General features: G+C 34.8%; 2 protein-coding genes across 3 annotated transcripts; one reads left to right on the plus strand and one right to left on the minus strand.

The window, feature by feature from the left end:
- The first annotated feature begins 667 nt into the window (after window positions 1-667).
- LOC107927790 (uncharacterized) lies at window positions 668-7,356 on the plus strand. 2 transcript variants are annotated; one of them, XM_041088089.1, is made up of 10 exons: window positions 668-937; window positions 1,756-2,741; window positions 3,032-3,650; window positions 3,743-3,826; window positions 5,005-5,202; window positions 5,300-5,397; window positions 6,223-6,322; window positions 6,460-6,558; window positions 6,691-6,819; window positions 7,026-7,356. In XM_041088089.1, exons 2-9 carry the CDS (start codon window positions 1,759-1,761, stop codon window positions 6,751-6,753), a joined length of 2,244 nt encoding a protein of 747 aa, XP_040944023.1. In that variant the 5' UTR covers window positions 668-937; window positions 1,756-1,758; the 3' UTR covers window positions 6,754-6,819; window positions 7,026-7,356. The 2 variants fall into 2 exon arrangements, with proteins under 2 accessions (XP_040944023.1, XP_016714393.2); XM_016858904.2 differs by having other exon boundaries at window positions 721-937; window positions 6,997-7,356.
- Window positions 7,357-8,589: 1,233 nt separating this feature from the next.
- Window positions 8,590-14,786, minus strand: LOC107927692 (uncharacterized). Its single transcript, XM_016858800.2, has 10 exons — window positions 14,621-14,786; window positions 11,898-14,408; window positions 11,474-11,809; window positions 11,299-11,385; window positions 10,580-10,732; window positions 10,064-10,227; window positions 9,842-9,989; window positions 9,571-9,693; window positions 9,374-9,461; window positions 8,590-9,042 (listed from the first exon to the last, which is right to left on the minus strand). The coding sequence occupies exons 2-10, from the start codon at window positions 13,902-13,904 to the stop codon at window positions 8,858-8,860; spliced, it is 3,291 nt and encodes a 1,096-aa protein (XP_016714289.2). The 5' UTR covers window positions 13,905-14,408; window positions 14,621-14,786; the 3' UTR covers window positions 8,590-8,857.
- Between the last annotated feature and the right edge of the window lie 597 nt (window positions 14,787-15,383).

Genomic DNA, 15,383 nt, shown 5'->3' on the forward strand with positions numbered 1-15,383 from the left:
GTAAAAATTGATTAAAATCTGTTTGAACCAGATTTAATTAGTTTAAATATTTCATTTTGTTGTTATAATTTATAATAAGAATATTTATGTTTACATTATTATTTATTAATATTTATTTTTTACTTTTTACTTTTTTTTTAAGAAATTAGGTCATGCCTAAATAAATAACGAAATTATTGTCTATTGTCGCCTAATCTATTCTATTTAGCTTGACAATTTGTTGTTATCTCTTTGAACATGGCGAAATTTGACTTGCTAATCCTTTAGGCACCAATCATGGATCATTTTAATCTCATCTACATTATTCATTGTTGCTAAACCATTTCAAATATCATTAATTAACAACACATAATCATTTTCCAACTCTACTTATTTAAACTTTTGAGTCCAAGCTAAATTAACAGTTCAATCGATTAAACTAAAAGTTAATGTTCTAAATGATTTGATCACTTGTCCGATTCTTATAATATTGCGCATAATATTTATAAATTAAAAATAATATCTGGACAATGGTTTAAACCCCTCTTGTTATCATTCTCCTCCATCTAAAATGTACCCAAAAAAATATTCTTTAAAATATAAATTTAGGTTAATTGATTTAAAATATTATTTAATTTAAGTTTTTTTTATAAATAATAATAATAAAAGAATACCCAATTAGTGGTGAACTCATTCTCTGCTACTCAGCCCTATATTAATAAAATGGTCTTTTGAGATTGGGCTCCAAATCTAGATCCGACCCGAACCGGGTTATCCAAATTGCCCCAGACCCTGAAAATTGAATGAGGAACAAAAACAAAAGTGGCAGAGGCGAGGCGAGGCGTGAGACTTTCTCAGAAGCGTTGATGGCATTACCTTCTTAGGGATTTCAAGGATTCAAATTCTTTGTATTTTAGGTCGATTTTTCCGATTCCAATCATCGCGAAATCAAAATCTGGTAACGATTTTTTTTGTACTTCCTTTTTGTATTTCTGAATGTCAAAAATCCTTGATTTTGTTTTTGTTGCCTTTTGTGATGCTCTATTGTTTTGTTTTGTTTTGTTTTGTTTTATTTCTTGATTATTCTTTTTTTTAAATGGTACGATTATTTATCTATAACGATATGGATTCTTTTTGTTTTATTAGTATAAGGTAATTCAAAGGAATTTATATTTAATATTATTAGAATTAGAATTTTCTGGAAATTTAACTAATATTTTTGTTTTTTAGGGATTTATTTTATTTTATTGATAGATTTTTTTTATTTTATTATGATCAAGCGACTATTTGAATAATTATTTCCTGGGTATAATAATTGAGAAAGGTTTGTTTTTCAAGGATTTATGCATCATAGTAACGATTAATATAAATATTGTCTCTTTTTATTGTTCATATATGCCTTTTGATCTTTCCTATCAAGTTTTAATTTTTTTTTCCTTAATTTTTCCCCCGTTTTGCATTCATTGTATAACACCATGCTTCTTTGATTCCATCTTTTCTTGGTATGTGAATGTTTGGTGTGTTCAAAGCTTATATATTAAATGGGACCCAGTTTATGTAATTTTGAGCTATAGATATTGAGTGAGTTTTGCTTCTGTAAGTAAGAAATCTTTATGAAAAACTTACTTTCGCCTGTTGTATAGTGCTGTAGCGTTAGTCATCAGCAAGACAATTTGATGTCTTATATGTTTGGCAGATAACGTTGCTCTTATATTACTATCATGTAAAGGTGAAGTTTCTAGCGAGTGATTGACTTATATGTTTTTTGTAATACAGAAAATGGAGGACATGGACATTGATTCAATAGTAGACATACCTGACACTCCTGACAGATTATCTTCACATCAAGTGAATGGAGGGAATTTTATTGACAAAGAAAGCAATTTATCAGTAGCTGGTCGTGTGGGAGGTTCTAGTACCACAGGTGAAGAATCTTTGGATAGGCAAAGGGGCAGAGGTAGGCTGCTTCCCACGAATGGGCACAATAGGAAGCATTATGTAAACCCTCTGAAACTTTCTGGAAGTACTGATGAAATTGAGCGTCCAAAAAACACCATTTTCTTATCCCCACCAGAGTGCACTCGAGAAAATGCTCCTTTATTTAGGAAAACAGCAACGGCAAGAAGCCGAAATTGCCTTCGAGAGCAAGAGAAGGATAAAGGAAAGGCTCATTGCTCTAAATTACCTTCTAAATCATCTGGATTCCAAGAAGATCACACCTTTCTAGATTTAGCTGAACAGAGACTGCACAATCAAATACCTGAAATGGAATTTCTACAAAGTGCGTCTGAAAACTGCTTAACTGAAGGAAGAAAAGAAGGTCAGGTGCCAAGAAATGGTGGTTCTTACGTATCCAGAACTAGGTGCAAGGGAAAGGAAAAAGTTGAAGTTGAACTTAGAAGTATAGATTCAGTTATGAGTAATGGAAAAGGGGTGGATCTTTCTCATGGTTCCCCACATAGAGTAGAAAAGCAATTTCCTGCATCTCATCATTCTGTTGTCTCACCAAGAGCAGTTGGGAAAAGAAGATTGGTCCGAAATGGCTGCATCTCCCCCCATAATATAGCCATCAGGGCTAAACAAAACGAACAATCGCAAAGCAACTTTAGATCTGGGCAAAATTTTGACAATGTGGTTAGCAGCAGTCCTTGTATGCTTAGCGAGATAGTTACTGAAGATAATAATAGTGGTAAAGGAAAAAGAATTGCCCATCCTCACACACCTAAGGAGCATGATATCAATTTTATTAATTTGTCTAGCAGGTAAATTTAAAGTGTTGCTCTCTAGCTTGATTTCCTTTCCTATTGTCTATTAGATGTTTCTTCCTATTATGTATTGGTTTCTTTTATTCTGTAAAAAACTTTTGCTAAAGAGACAAGTACAATCTCTACCAGAACCTTTGGAATACCATGTGACAAAAAGGCTAGGTTTTTTCTTTCATTCGGAATATATTATATTGATGTCAAGAGAATCTTGGTTGATTAATATTTATCTATCCTTAATTCTAGCTAAAAGGATCTGTACTATTAACTGTGTGCTTTTCCTGCTGCAGCCCTATGAGTAATAATGGAGAAGCTAGTGGTTTTGGTGATGTGAATAGAGATGCATGCTTTGAAGAAAAAGGTGGATGGAGAAACAACTTTTCAAAGAATTTAGACGATGCAACTGGACATCATTTACATAGGTTTAATAATGTTGGATGTCAAGTGAGTCAACGAAATGATAATGGAGTTGTGAAAAGAAATAATGCTAGTAGAGGAAAGACCATGATTCTATGTGATTCTCCTGAAATTGTTTACGCAACTGAGACGGCTCCTGTGATCTCAAAAGTCGACCAAATAAGTGAATCTTCTCATGCAAACATGCTGCCTAAAAGGCAAATGAAACATGGATTAACCTCAAGAAATAATGGTGAAAGCTCTAGGGTCACTCGTAATGGCTCAGACATTGTGTTTCTTGGTTCATCTAGGGAATCATCTAATTCAAGGTCATCTAGTTTTCATATTGCGGAACACCTGGATGTTTTGGATCTTGACAACTCACCTGAAATGAGAGGGATAAATGCCAATAATACGGACTCTGTGAATGATGAGGATGCAGAGGCTAAGGCTAGACAACTTGAAGCGGATGAAAAGTTGGCCCGGGAACTCCAAGAACAATTATATCATGAGGTCCCTATGTTTTATGCGGCGATTTGATGCTTTTCTCCCTTCTTTAATTGTGACTTGGTTACTCACATGCCTTAGCTTTAAATGTTTAACAGATTGATGAAAACATTGCATGGACACTTCAGCAGGAGGAAGATGCACTCCATCCTACTTTTCGGACTCTCCATGAGCCAGATCATGTTAGTAAGCTTGAATATGTTTCTTATTTTGAGTTGATGATAACTAGAGAGCCTACACTTAGTGCATGAAATTGATTGTACATCATGAATTCCTTTATGGTTGAAGGTTTACTATAGCTGCTAGGTTTGTGTTTAAACTAGTTGAAACATGCCTGAATTGGATTTAGAAAAGTCGTCGCTATATCCCAGCGTGGCAAATGGTCCGGGTCATATACAAAATTTGATGTCAGTAAAGGTTCTTTAGTTCGTTATTATTTAAGTTTTTTGCATGTTTGATTCTGATAATTATTAAAAGCTGAGCTTGATTTAAAGTTATTTGATTGAGCTTGTGAACACATTTATCATACTCGTCTTGAAACTCTAGTGCCTGCTAGCTTAGGTGGTAAAATTGGTTGTACCGAGGATTGGATTCTTTTTAGTCTTAGCACCTCAGAAGAATACCAAAATGTTTAAGTAAAAGGGGTATGAGATCCCACATCCCGCAAAGAGAGCTTTGTCAAGACTCTTTGATGAAAAGCCACTACATTGAAGGAAACAATGGGCAAGCTTAGCGGTAGTGCAGCTCTCTATATGCGGCCATTTAAGTGACCAATTACTGTGGATCTTTTGTAGTGACCAAATTTTTTGGCTGTGCGCGTGATGTATGTCTGCTTTTATCTGGTTTGGCATATGCTTCCTTTTACTTTCTGCACGTTAACTGTAAATCATGGGTTTTGTACTCAAATAATTTAATCTTGATATGTGGCATAAATCATTGTTTGCATGTTGAGACTCAAGTGCTCATCAGCATCTTTGATTTTTTTTTTTGCGCATTGATAACTAAATTAATCTTGGTATCTTGTCTATTCTAGTACCAACACATTCAATCTTGTGTTTGCCAATTATTTTGGTTGGTTCCTAAGCGGTTATTTGTCCCTTGGTTTCATTTATAATATTGAAAGTTATGTTTTCTTGATCATTGCACGTTGTATTTTAAGTTTTGAACTTTCTTTGACACCAATATCCCTTCCTTGTATGTTGTATTTTATGGCCACTATATATAATGTTAAATAAATATCTTTTTTCGTGTTATGTACTTTACTTTGTATTCATTTTTCTTCAACCATATGAAGTTGATATTTTTCTTTTTGGATTTGTATAAGTTCCTTCTGTAATATTATTCTTTACTTCTTTTGCAGAGAGTCTCAACAAGGCAGTCTCGTATGCAGCCTCCATTGCGGAACTTTCAGAATTCTTCAAATAGGAGAGGAGTGCAGACTCATTTCCCCACTTCTGCTAGAGTTTCAAGGTTAAGGAATCGAATATTGAATCAACCTCGGATGGCACCATCTAGGACAAGGAATTTTCAATTTCCTTTAGACATGGACTTAGATATGGTAAAACTCCCCCCCCCCCTTCCCCCCCTTGGCGTATCCTGTATTTCTCGTTTTTCTTTGTTTTCGATAATAACTGATTTATGGATTCCGGATACAGAGACTTGATATACTGGAAGCCATGGAGGCTGCAATTGGAGATTCTGATGACATGGGAATGGCTAGTCACATCTTCCAAATTCAGCGTGATTTTAATGAGTAAGAATTTCTCTATTATAGTTATTTTTAGAACTGGATATGTGTGGACCATATTGAATGATCATATCATGCATTTGGTACACCATTTAGTTAGAAGTTGCAATGATGCCGTTGTTTGCTGGAATGGAAAATGTATGGTCTGCGTAAGCTAAATGCAGTCTTGACACTTAATGCAGAATTTTTTATGAAAAGTTATCCAGATTTGGCTTCACTATGGTATTGCTGTAAAATTGGTTATTAGAACCCACATTTCATTTTGCTATGTAGTCGGACGCCTTTCTGTTTTGATTGAATATATCTATTGCATATGGAATAATTGCCCACTTATAGTGGTTCTCCATTATTGGCTCTGACATGGTGAAAATAAAGATGATTTTAGTTTAAAGTCTTGCAACTATGTAGAGGTTGGAAACATTGATTACACTTAAAATAAACAACTATACTTTGATTCTGGGTGATGTTTCTAACATCATGGTAACTAGCAAATCAAATAACACCTTACAACAGGTCAAGTAATAACATCCAAAATGGTTCACAACCCTCTATGTAAAGTCATCTCAGCTTCATTCTGGTCGTGTGTAGACCAACCAATTTTTTTAAACTAGCACCCTTGAAGGAAACTATAACGTGGTTTTGTAGAATATCATTGTCATTTTGTGTTGTTTATGGTGTCCAGGATTGGTATAAAGTAACTAATGAGCTTTCCATAAGCTTTTAATTTCAATAATTCATCTTTATCTCCTGTAATTTATCTTTCCTTGTGTTTTATCACACTTTTGTTTACCCAAATTTCTTATATCTTGTCTACTTCCTGTTGTCTTGCAGAAATGATTACGAAATGCTGTTGGCCCTTGATGATAACAATCATCAGCATGGTGGTGCATCTATTAATCAGATTAACAGTTTGCCACTTTCCAAAGTACAGGTATATATGTGAGAAAACACCATATAGATAGGTGTTTTAACTTTTGTTTTCTCATCTGTTTTCTTCGGAATACACTGTCCAACGCTTATGTTTTATTATCCAGATCTAATTGCTACTACTTTTTTTAATAAATGCAGACTGATAATTTCGAAGAAGCTTGTGCCATATGCCTTGAAACTCCTGCCATTGGACAAAACATTCGCCATCTTCCTTGTCTACATAAATTTCACAAGAATGTAATGCCCTTCTTTATCTTGGCAATGCTACTTCGTCTTTCCGTTTTTACAGATTGCTTTCAATTTGCTTATCTCAGGATGTTAACAAATTTGTTTTCTTTATGTTTGTTTGTTATTTCGTCGATGTGGCAGTGTATCGATCCATGGCTGAGCAGGAAAACATCATGCCCGGTTTGCAAATCATCTATCACATGAACAGGAGTGTTCCAGCGCTATATGGATGAATGTAAAAAATCTTAAACGGATATTCATCAGAGACAGGTATATTTTCTCTCAATCGACACCACAAAACCTTTTTTTACTTCACCGATTCCTCAAACTTCCTGAAGAAAAATTGCCTGTTTTTCCAGGATCCAATAGAAAGATGATTTAATTGGAATAATCCACGGCCATTGAATTTGTCATTGGATGTTATCTTTTGCCTTGCGTTGCTTGCAGATTTGACTTAATACTGAATCTAACTGTAGGGAAAGGATCGGTATGCTTGATGAGCGAATAAACCCGGAACCACATTCGGAGCAGAGATGGCTTTTGAAGTGCTAATGGAGGATCATAAATTCATAATCTTTCAGTGTAAGCTAGTGTGTAGAAAGTAACAACATGCCATACAATGCAATTCAATGTTTTATGTTAGTTATTTTTGTTGAAAGCAACTATTTTTGAGTACAAGTATGGAAGGGCCCCTCTTCAATACCAAGAAGTTCATTTTAGTCCTCTACATTTTGGAAAGCAACATTTTAATCCCTGTACCTTTGGTTTATAGCAAAAAGGTAAAGAAAATGCTAATTGTGCTTTTAAGTGCCGACTTGTTTTTCTTTTATGTTTTTAAATATGACATGGATTTATGAGTATAGATTGAGGTGGAAAATAAAAAATGATGTGGAATTTAGTGAAATTAGTTGAATATGACATAGATTTATGGGTATAATTATGCCCTTTATCACCATTATTTTTCCCAACTTTTGAACCCTAAAATCAATTGTGAAAAACCTTACAATTTACCCAAATTCCTAAAACTATTTTTTTTATAATTTCTTTTTTAAAAGACAACCCGCTTTTATATATTCATTTAGGAAGCAATTATTTAATTTCAATTATTTGAAATTCTTGTTTGCCAAAACACAATTATTTAAAATAATGAATATTCATTTTTTCTATATACTCAAACTCATACTACTTACATTTGAGTGACTTCCAAAGGATTTATTAAAAGTCTACCTTTCTTTAAAAATATACCATTTAAGTCGTATAACCTTTCTTTATAATATTAATATATATTAAAATTTGACGAATTTTTCGTGTTGCTTTGAAGTAAACTCATTGAATGACTACTAATTAACAAAAATTTACAACCTTGCCAACAAGTGATTGGGTGTAATAGTAAGGTACATTACAATTTTAAGGGAAGGGCCCAGATTCGAACCTTGGAAATGATATTATTGATCGGGCAATCATGAAACCTCAACGTGAACTGTAAAACGAGCATGAAAAATATTACAAAAAAAAATTACAACCTCAATGCAATGTGACTTTTTCTCCATCACTTGGGCCACCATTGATTTAAGGTGAGTTTGGATTGGCAGTGCGTTTACTTGCGGTTGGTATAAAAATAGCAGTGGCAGTGAGATTAGATACTGTAACAATATTATAGTGTGAGACAAAAAGAAAACTAAATATATCGTACCGAAATTAATCGTCCATCCAAAGGGCCCTTAGTAAATTTCAAATCCTTAAGTTCTTATATAAAATTTCATGAAATTGAGCATTTGGTTTCTTTACCATATACCCTACCATGGGTAGCCTTTGATCGAACTATGAGGGCGTATTAACCATACATGATGTGTTCCAATTATTAGAAGACTTTTCTATTACATTTAAACTTCCATCTTTTCGATAAATTAATTTGTTTTGGTTGTTATTTGATTTTATCTGTCCGTTATTTCAGTCTTTTTTCTACAGAATTTTGTTATGTATACAAACATTTTGTTTTCAATTTACTTCATATTTTTTATGCTTCATATTAGTGTAAGTAGATCCCTTCGTGTATATTGTTGGCTCGAAACAAAGAAGAATCCTTACCACTTGCTTGCAAGGGTTTATAGTTTCCCCAAAGAGCAGTCTCTAGCTAGTTATAAATATAAAATTTACAAACAGATTGACTTCAAAAATTTAAAGGGAATTTTGTAAGTTCTCTTTATATCCATGAATCTATACTCTCTCTTTGTTTCTTTTTTCTTTTTCTATCTGCCTGTCTGTATGTACGTATGTATGACTTACAAGGGAGATTTCCATTTGTTTTTCATCTAATTGGAGTACGCCGTTTGGGTTGCAATGCCGCAGACATTTGGCGCAACCTATTTGTTATCTCTGTAAATGATGGCCTGCTTGCTGGCTCAAACAACCAACACTCTTCCATTAACTTTCTCCATTCTGGATCACAACGTTCCGGTATAGGAGGCCTCAGCGTATTGTTTACAATTCCACCTTCATTCACAGTTCAGAAAACTAATTATTTGTCAATGCTAGCATGATAACATCATGTAAAAAATCATGAATGTGGCTGAGACATAGAGAGATAGGGAAAGAGTCATAGATGCTGGAATTTGAACGTCACACTTAATAGATATCACCTTTTAAAGGTAGTTGCATGACTCGAGTAGATTGTATGAACTAAAGTGAACTAGGCCCCAATTTCGAGATATTAAAGTATCTAACGAAACCGAGTTTCACTGGTGCAAAAGCTAGTTGTAAGCAAGATACTGCTGTATAATATTTAGCCTGAAGTATTGAGGATGTATAGTTATCAAGAGTATACCAATGATTGCACCACAATGCATTCTTGCATATGGCTCTTCTCCCGTCAAGATTTCCCATAATGCAATACCAAATGAGAAAACATCAACCTGCAAAAGCAATGAACAAGCACATAATGATCTTATTTATTCTTCTTCGAATAAGTTATTCATTCCTCCATTTGTGTGTATATAAAATGCACGATTCTAAGTTACAAACCTTCTCCGAAACCCGGGTACTACTGCCATTCAATAACTCTGGTGCCATCCATGGAAGAGTTCCACGCACTCCACCGGATACGAGAGTGTTGCGCTTGATTCTTGACAACCCAAAATCTCCAACCTGCACATCATCAGGTTAATTCAATGTGCTCAAATGGTGGATTAAGTGATGATTTTGATTCAGTTTCCCATATACTGATCACAAGATAGTACCTGGAACTTATAGAAAAACTTAGGTATATCTTTGATTCAAGTATGCTACTAATTACCTTGCAAATGGGCCTTTGAGAATCCTTCAAATTGATAAGCAGATTGTCACATTTCAAATCGAAATGAACAATATTTTTGGAATGCAAGTATTCCATGCCAAAAGCTGCATCCAGTGCAAGAACAACCTTTCTACGACGATCAAGTGCCCTGCAGGATGAGATTTGAAGTCCATAAACCTATTTACGCAAGAAATGGAAACAGAAGTGTAATGACTTCCTCACCTATCTTTCTTCAGTAGGGCATTCCTCAATGATCCATTCACCATATATTCTGTAACTGTTGCCATAGTTCCTCCAGGTCCATCAGTGACAACCCCATAAAACGAGACCACATTTGGGTGATGAAGTTTTGATACAATTTGTGCTTCTCTCCAAAATTCATTTGTCTGTACAAAATTTCCAGTTAGGAAAACTGAAAACAACAGAAACCTTTCCCCCAAACAATACTGCTTTACTTGGACTCGTGTGTAAGATGGTTTCTTTCAGTTTTTCTAAAATTTTTCATGTACATATCCCAATTCTCACTGTCCACATGTGAATTAGACAAAGGACTCTGCAAGAGTACTTCACAAAAAATCAAGAGTCGGAGATGTTCCAACCCATTTTAGTCCCCTTTATTTAGCCCGTGGACTGTTCTAAATGTTAAACAATGTCATTAATGTTTTTGACAACTATGTTTATAAAACTATAACAAATGAAAAGAATTAAGAATATATATAGCCCTAATAAAAAACCCACCAACCGCTCTTGCTCTGATGGCCTGCCTGAAAAGCAACCTTCTTTGATTCTCTTAACAGCAACTTCTGTTCCTCTCCATTTTGCATAATAAACAGTTCCAAATGTACCAGATCCTAGCTCTTGAAGTTCTTCAATGTCTGCATTCTTTATAATCTGCATATATGTACGAATCAGTATGTATAACAGTAAATTAAACAAATATTGCAAGTTCCTTTTCAAAAGGATGTAACAGGAAAACTTTAAGGAAAGCCAATGTGAGATTAAGAATCTAATCAATGATGTTCAACACATTTGAAATAATCAAAAGCTTTATATGATGAAAGCTTCATGATCCACTGATACTAGTAAGATCTTACACAGGTAGGAACCAACATGGATCCCTCCTTAAAGGATGTTATAGTTTGTGTTATTGAAACGATGAATCTTGTTCGTATATCCGTGTTTGACACTTGTATCCAAGTTAGATATGGAGCACGATCCTCCAAATATAATTTTGCAAATTACAATAGAGAAACGTAAACTAAAGGATAAGAAATGTATATAAGGAAAAAGTTCCTTTCAATGCAAAAGGTTAGCTGTTGCATAAGTTTCAATTGAATGTGTTTCTTTTTTCTTTTGATAATTAGGTTCATTGGAATTCATTTACAGATGCTCAGGCAAATCGATAAAGAACAAAAGCTCGAGGTTTTATTGCAGTTACATGCACGAGTAGATCGGACCTGTAAACCATGGATTCCAGCTTCAATTTCAACCTTTTTTGCATCAATAATAGAACCATCTGCAGTTTTTCTACCACTCTTCTTATCCTATAAGAAACAAGAGGAGGTAGCTGAAATTTAATGTAAAGTATGACATCATGCATTTTGGAACCATCTAGATGACGAAATATGCTACCTTACGAGTAGATTTTTTTTCTTCCTTTGATCCTCTAGCAGTTTGAGTTTCACCACTGGTCACATGTTGAATATGTGGCACAACAGTCGAAGACGAGGGGATGTCAGCAGGTGTGTTACTAGTAACATCTTCAATAATAACAGCCGATTCTATCACCTTGCAATCATATGGATCAACTGAAGGCTGTGATTGGACACTTGTCATATCTTCGAAATTCGACCTTTCATATAAGTATAGGGTATCCGTTACCTCTGCTGACTTGTGGTTGGGACAATTAGCAGCTTCAGCACCATGGCGAAATGCCTGCCTACTTGAAGCACTGTCTGTGGTCAAATTCTGAGAAAGTTTCAGAAACAAGAGGATCATTCTTATGAAAGTTCAACATTATAGTGAAGAATTTCCAAGTAAGTGGAGCTATACTTACAGAGACTGATATAGAAGGTTCTTTGTCAACTAAATTGTGAGGTGTAACAGGTTGTAGTTTTGAAGATCCATGTGCAACAGGTTGACTGCTCACCAATTCAGTCATGGCACATTGCCCATCCCTGGTGGTACTTTGGTTTGTGATATGTAATTCTGGTTTTCTTGTGTTTGATTGATAACCAGGGAGGAGATCCATCATATCTGCTGAATTAGGGGCAACGATGACTGGTAAAGAGAACAATGAGTCTGCAGAGCTAGCTAAGTCTTCCGTAAGAGGAGTAGCACTAGGCACATTCTTATCTGTGATGGAGCTATTGTGTGAAGCGACTTCAAAGTTTCTTCGAGTGTACATTTCTAGATTGGAAGAATCGTTATACAATGCTAGAGACAGTGATTTTTCTCTTGGACTATTACACTGAGCTTGTGGCAGAACTCCTTTCAACAAGGAATTGTACCTCTCATCATGTCCTTGTAACTGTGAGTCAGAAAGTGCCCTTTCCATAAGATTAGTTTGGTCAGGGCCTGTCATATTTTGATGATGAAGTCTCTGGTGACTAAATTCTCCACTCGGGCTTCGATTATGAAAATGCTTTTCACGAGATTTGTTACTCAGAATACTTTCTAATAAATGTTGATTATGGTTCTGGTGGTTCACAAGTGGAAGAGGAACATGAGGATGATTACTATGATATCCAGTGGCATCCATGTAGTAGGAATTACCACCTGGATGAGTTCCCATAACAAATCTATTGATGCCTTCATTGCTATGGTCAAAACACGATGTATCTACCTTAAACTGCAAATTGGACTTAGTAGGATTTCCTTGATTACCTTGAACTGGAGATAGAGGGGGAGAATGATTAAATGATTTGCTTGGTATATGAAGATTAGGTAAAAATTTAGCAGTTGGATGTGAGAACATTCTTGCAGTATTAGGTGAACTCGGAGTATAGTCCTTATGGTCGAAAGCATGAGCAGACGTAGGAGAGTCTATATGAAAACTATGACTATAATCTGAAGCATTTCCAAACTGGTTTGTTTGGCTTGCTAAATGCTGCCCACTTGTATCCAGCATGCCATTAACAGCAAAAACATACTGATAATCAATGTCATGCTGCCGTGGAGTACTCCTTCCTTCCAAAGAATTGTGCCTCTCATGTTCCTTTAATGGCACGAGAAATAGCCGCAGTCTCTGGTAACCACCATTTCTTTCCAGTTCGTGATATTCCTCGATCATATGATGAAGATCCTCATCCGAACAAACAGATATTAGAGCATCCAGATCCTCACCAGGGAGCTGGTACTTAATAGTATGAGGTTGGTTGCAAATTGCAGTTGTCTTCCTTGCAAGTTCTTCCCATGTTAAGTTTTTCTTAATCGATATGATCCGTGTCTCTCCACCTACATACCTAAGCTTCCCATCATTTGGCCTTGGTAATATTCTTCCCCCAAAACTGCAAAGAAATTTCATTTTACTCGCAAAAGTACCCTCTGTAACTCCTGCACTATTTGAGCGACCCGATTGAGGGGACTCTACGACACAGACTGGAGAGACGGTCAGCCTTGGTGTCAATTGATCAATGTAACTTGCATCCGAATGCTGAACAAATTTTTGTCCATCAAAACCACCAATTTGCCAGTTATATCTGCCAAAATGATCATGGTAACTATCTACTTCAGCTATACATCCCAATCCCGGAACAAAATTTGGAACATTTGAACCATATTCGGATTCCTTCCTTCTTGACTCTGGACTGCCTTTAAGATCCTTGTAAACCTGCCAACAGTTCTGATTGTTACTAAAACCTGCTTGCCTTGGTTGGCTATGGTCTGCATCCATTGTCACTGCTATTCTTCTTAAAGCACCAGTATGCCTTAAAAACTCTGTCGAAAACTCCTCACCTGTCTGCACACAAATATTATTTGTATCCCCATCTGTAGAGCTTCTGCCACTTGACACAACCGTTTCTTTACCATGGTATGACTTCAGGCTTGAATCGCTTGCCATGGTTCCGATCAAACCTACTTATTACGGCTACTGTGAACAATTCCAACAGATCAAATCTATATAAATCCTACTTTAGTTTCCTAAAGATCCAATAGTAGTTGTGCCTCAAACACTTATAAATTCCGTAGACAGCGCATGCTTATTTTCATAAACCAACTGAATCATACCAATAACTCAAAGTACTGAATGCTAGACAGCACTCAATTACCACGGGACTTGACAGCACCGAATGCTTTATCTCGAAAACCAACTTGATTGGCACCAAGAATGAGAAAAACATAAGAGATGCTACACAAATATTCTTCATAGAGTAACATCAATAATCGTTCTAATTAAACCAAGTCCAAAGCTGACAAAATCTTCATTCAAAAACCCTCAAGACAAATAAACAAACAAATCATCTTCAACAATTAGTCTCAAGAGAAAATCTCCTTACTAGTCATCTTCCCCCATTCCTCATTGTTTTTTCAAATCCAACGTGTTGAAACCACACAAAGAATGAAGCTGAAAAACACAATACAACAGAATCAATGAGGAACAAGAAAACAAAAAGGGTTAAAAAATTCATCAAAAATGACAGAAAACATTGCAGGAGAAAAAGGGTATATTTCAAAACAACCAATACGTTCAAATTTCATCCTTGGCATAATAACAACAATAACATGCAAAACAGATGTAAAAACAAAAACAAAAAATGCAGAGCAGAAACTGGTTACCTCTTCCATTGTTGAAAAACTTGAGATTTAGGCATGAATTTTGAGCATGGAAATGAAAAGGGTACATAGATTAGGGAGAAAATTGAAAAACCCAAAAGAAGATTAGTGGAGATAGAATTTGGGTGTTTGGGATTGAGAGAGAGAGACCGTTGCACAAGGGGCGGAGACTATGAGTGCCAACAAATGGGTGGAATATCATATTTGCTTAAAATAACGCGGGGACTAACTGCAAACAACTAACTTACAAATATTCTTTTTAGCTAAATTAACAAAAACAAAAATACTTCTTTATCTAAATTCTCTTTTATCTTATTATAAATCAAATGCCACTCATAATCATTCCAGAAATTTTATTCAAAGGCTTAAATTAAATTACGTTTATATGTCAAATAAAAATTTTAAATAAGTCGTTTTCCTCTGCCGTCAATTAAAATAATTAATTAAGTATTTTGTTAATAGTTTTTGTTATTGATGGACCAATCAGATAGTCAGATGTGACAGTTTTTAATTTAATCTAATATTTTTCTCATAAAAATATTAAAAAAATCATAAAAAATAAGAGAAATTAGAAAAATTTATAAAAAAATAAAAAATGATATAAATTTATTAAAATTATAAAATTAATAGAACCTATTTAAAATATTAAAAATAAAAAAATATTAGAATTCTTAAGAAATAATAAAATTTAGGGATAATTACCAAAACTATACATGAACTATGTTTAATGTGCAATTGTATACATGAATTTTGATTTTGTGTAATT

The sequence above is a fragment of the Gossypium hirsutum genome, chromosome D02, assembly GCF_007990345.1.
Source record: "Gossypium hirsutum isolate 1008001.06 chromosome D02, Gossypium_hirsutum_v2.1, whole genome shotgun sequence".
Classification (NCBI taxonomy): domain Eukaryota; kingdom Viridiplantae; phylum Streptophyta; class Magnoliopsida; order Malvales; family Malvaceae; genus Gossypium; species Gossypium hirsutum.

What these genes read in the sequence shown, in the direction of transcription:
- LOC107927790 (XM_041088089.1), top strand. Translation starts at nt 1,759, where the DNA reads ATGGAGGACATGGACATTGATTCAATAGTAGACATACCTGACACTCCT. An exon ending in ATTCAGCGTGATTTTAATGA is followed by an intron (nt 5,398 to 6,222) that starts GTAAGAATTTCT and finishes GTTGTCTTGCAG; the next exon opens with AAATGATTACGAAATGCTGT. An exon ending in TGCCACTTTCCAAAGTACAG is followed by an intron (nt 6,323 to 6,459) that starts GTATATATGTGA and finishes TAATAAATGCAG; the next exon opens with ACTGATAATTTCGAAGAAGC.
- LOC107927692 (XM_016858800.2), bottom strand. Translation starts at nt 13,904, where the DNA reads ATGGCAAGCGATTCAAGCCTGAAGTCATACCATGGTAAAGAAACGGTT. An exon ending in AAAAAAAATCTACTCGTAAG is followed by an intron (nt 11,386 to 11,473) that starts GTAGCATATTTC and finishes TGTTTCTTATAG; the next exon opens with GATAAGAAGAGTGGTAGAAA. An exon ending in GCATTGTGGTGCAATCATTG is followed by an intron (nt 9,043 to 9,373) that starts GTATACTCTTGA and finishes CTGTGAATGAAG; the next exon opens with GTGGAATTGTAAACAATACG.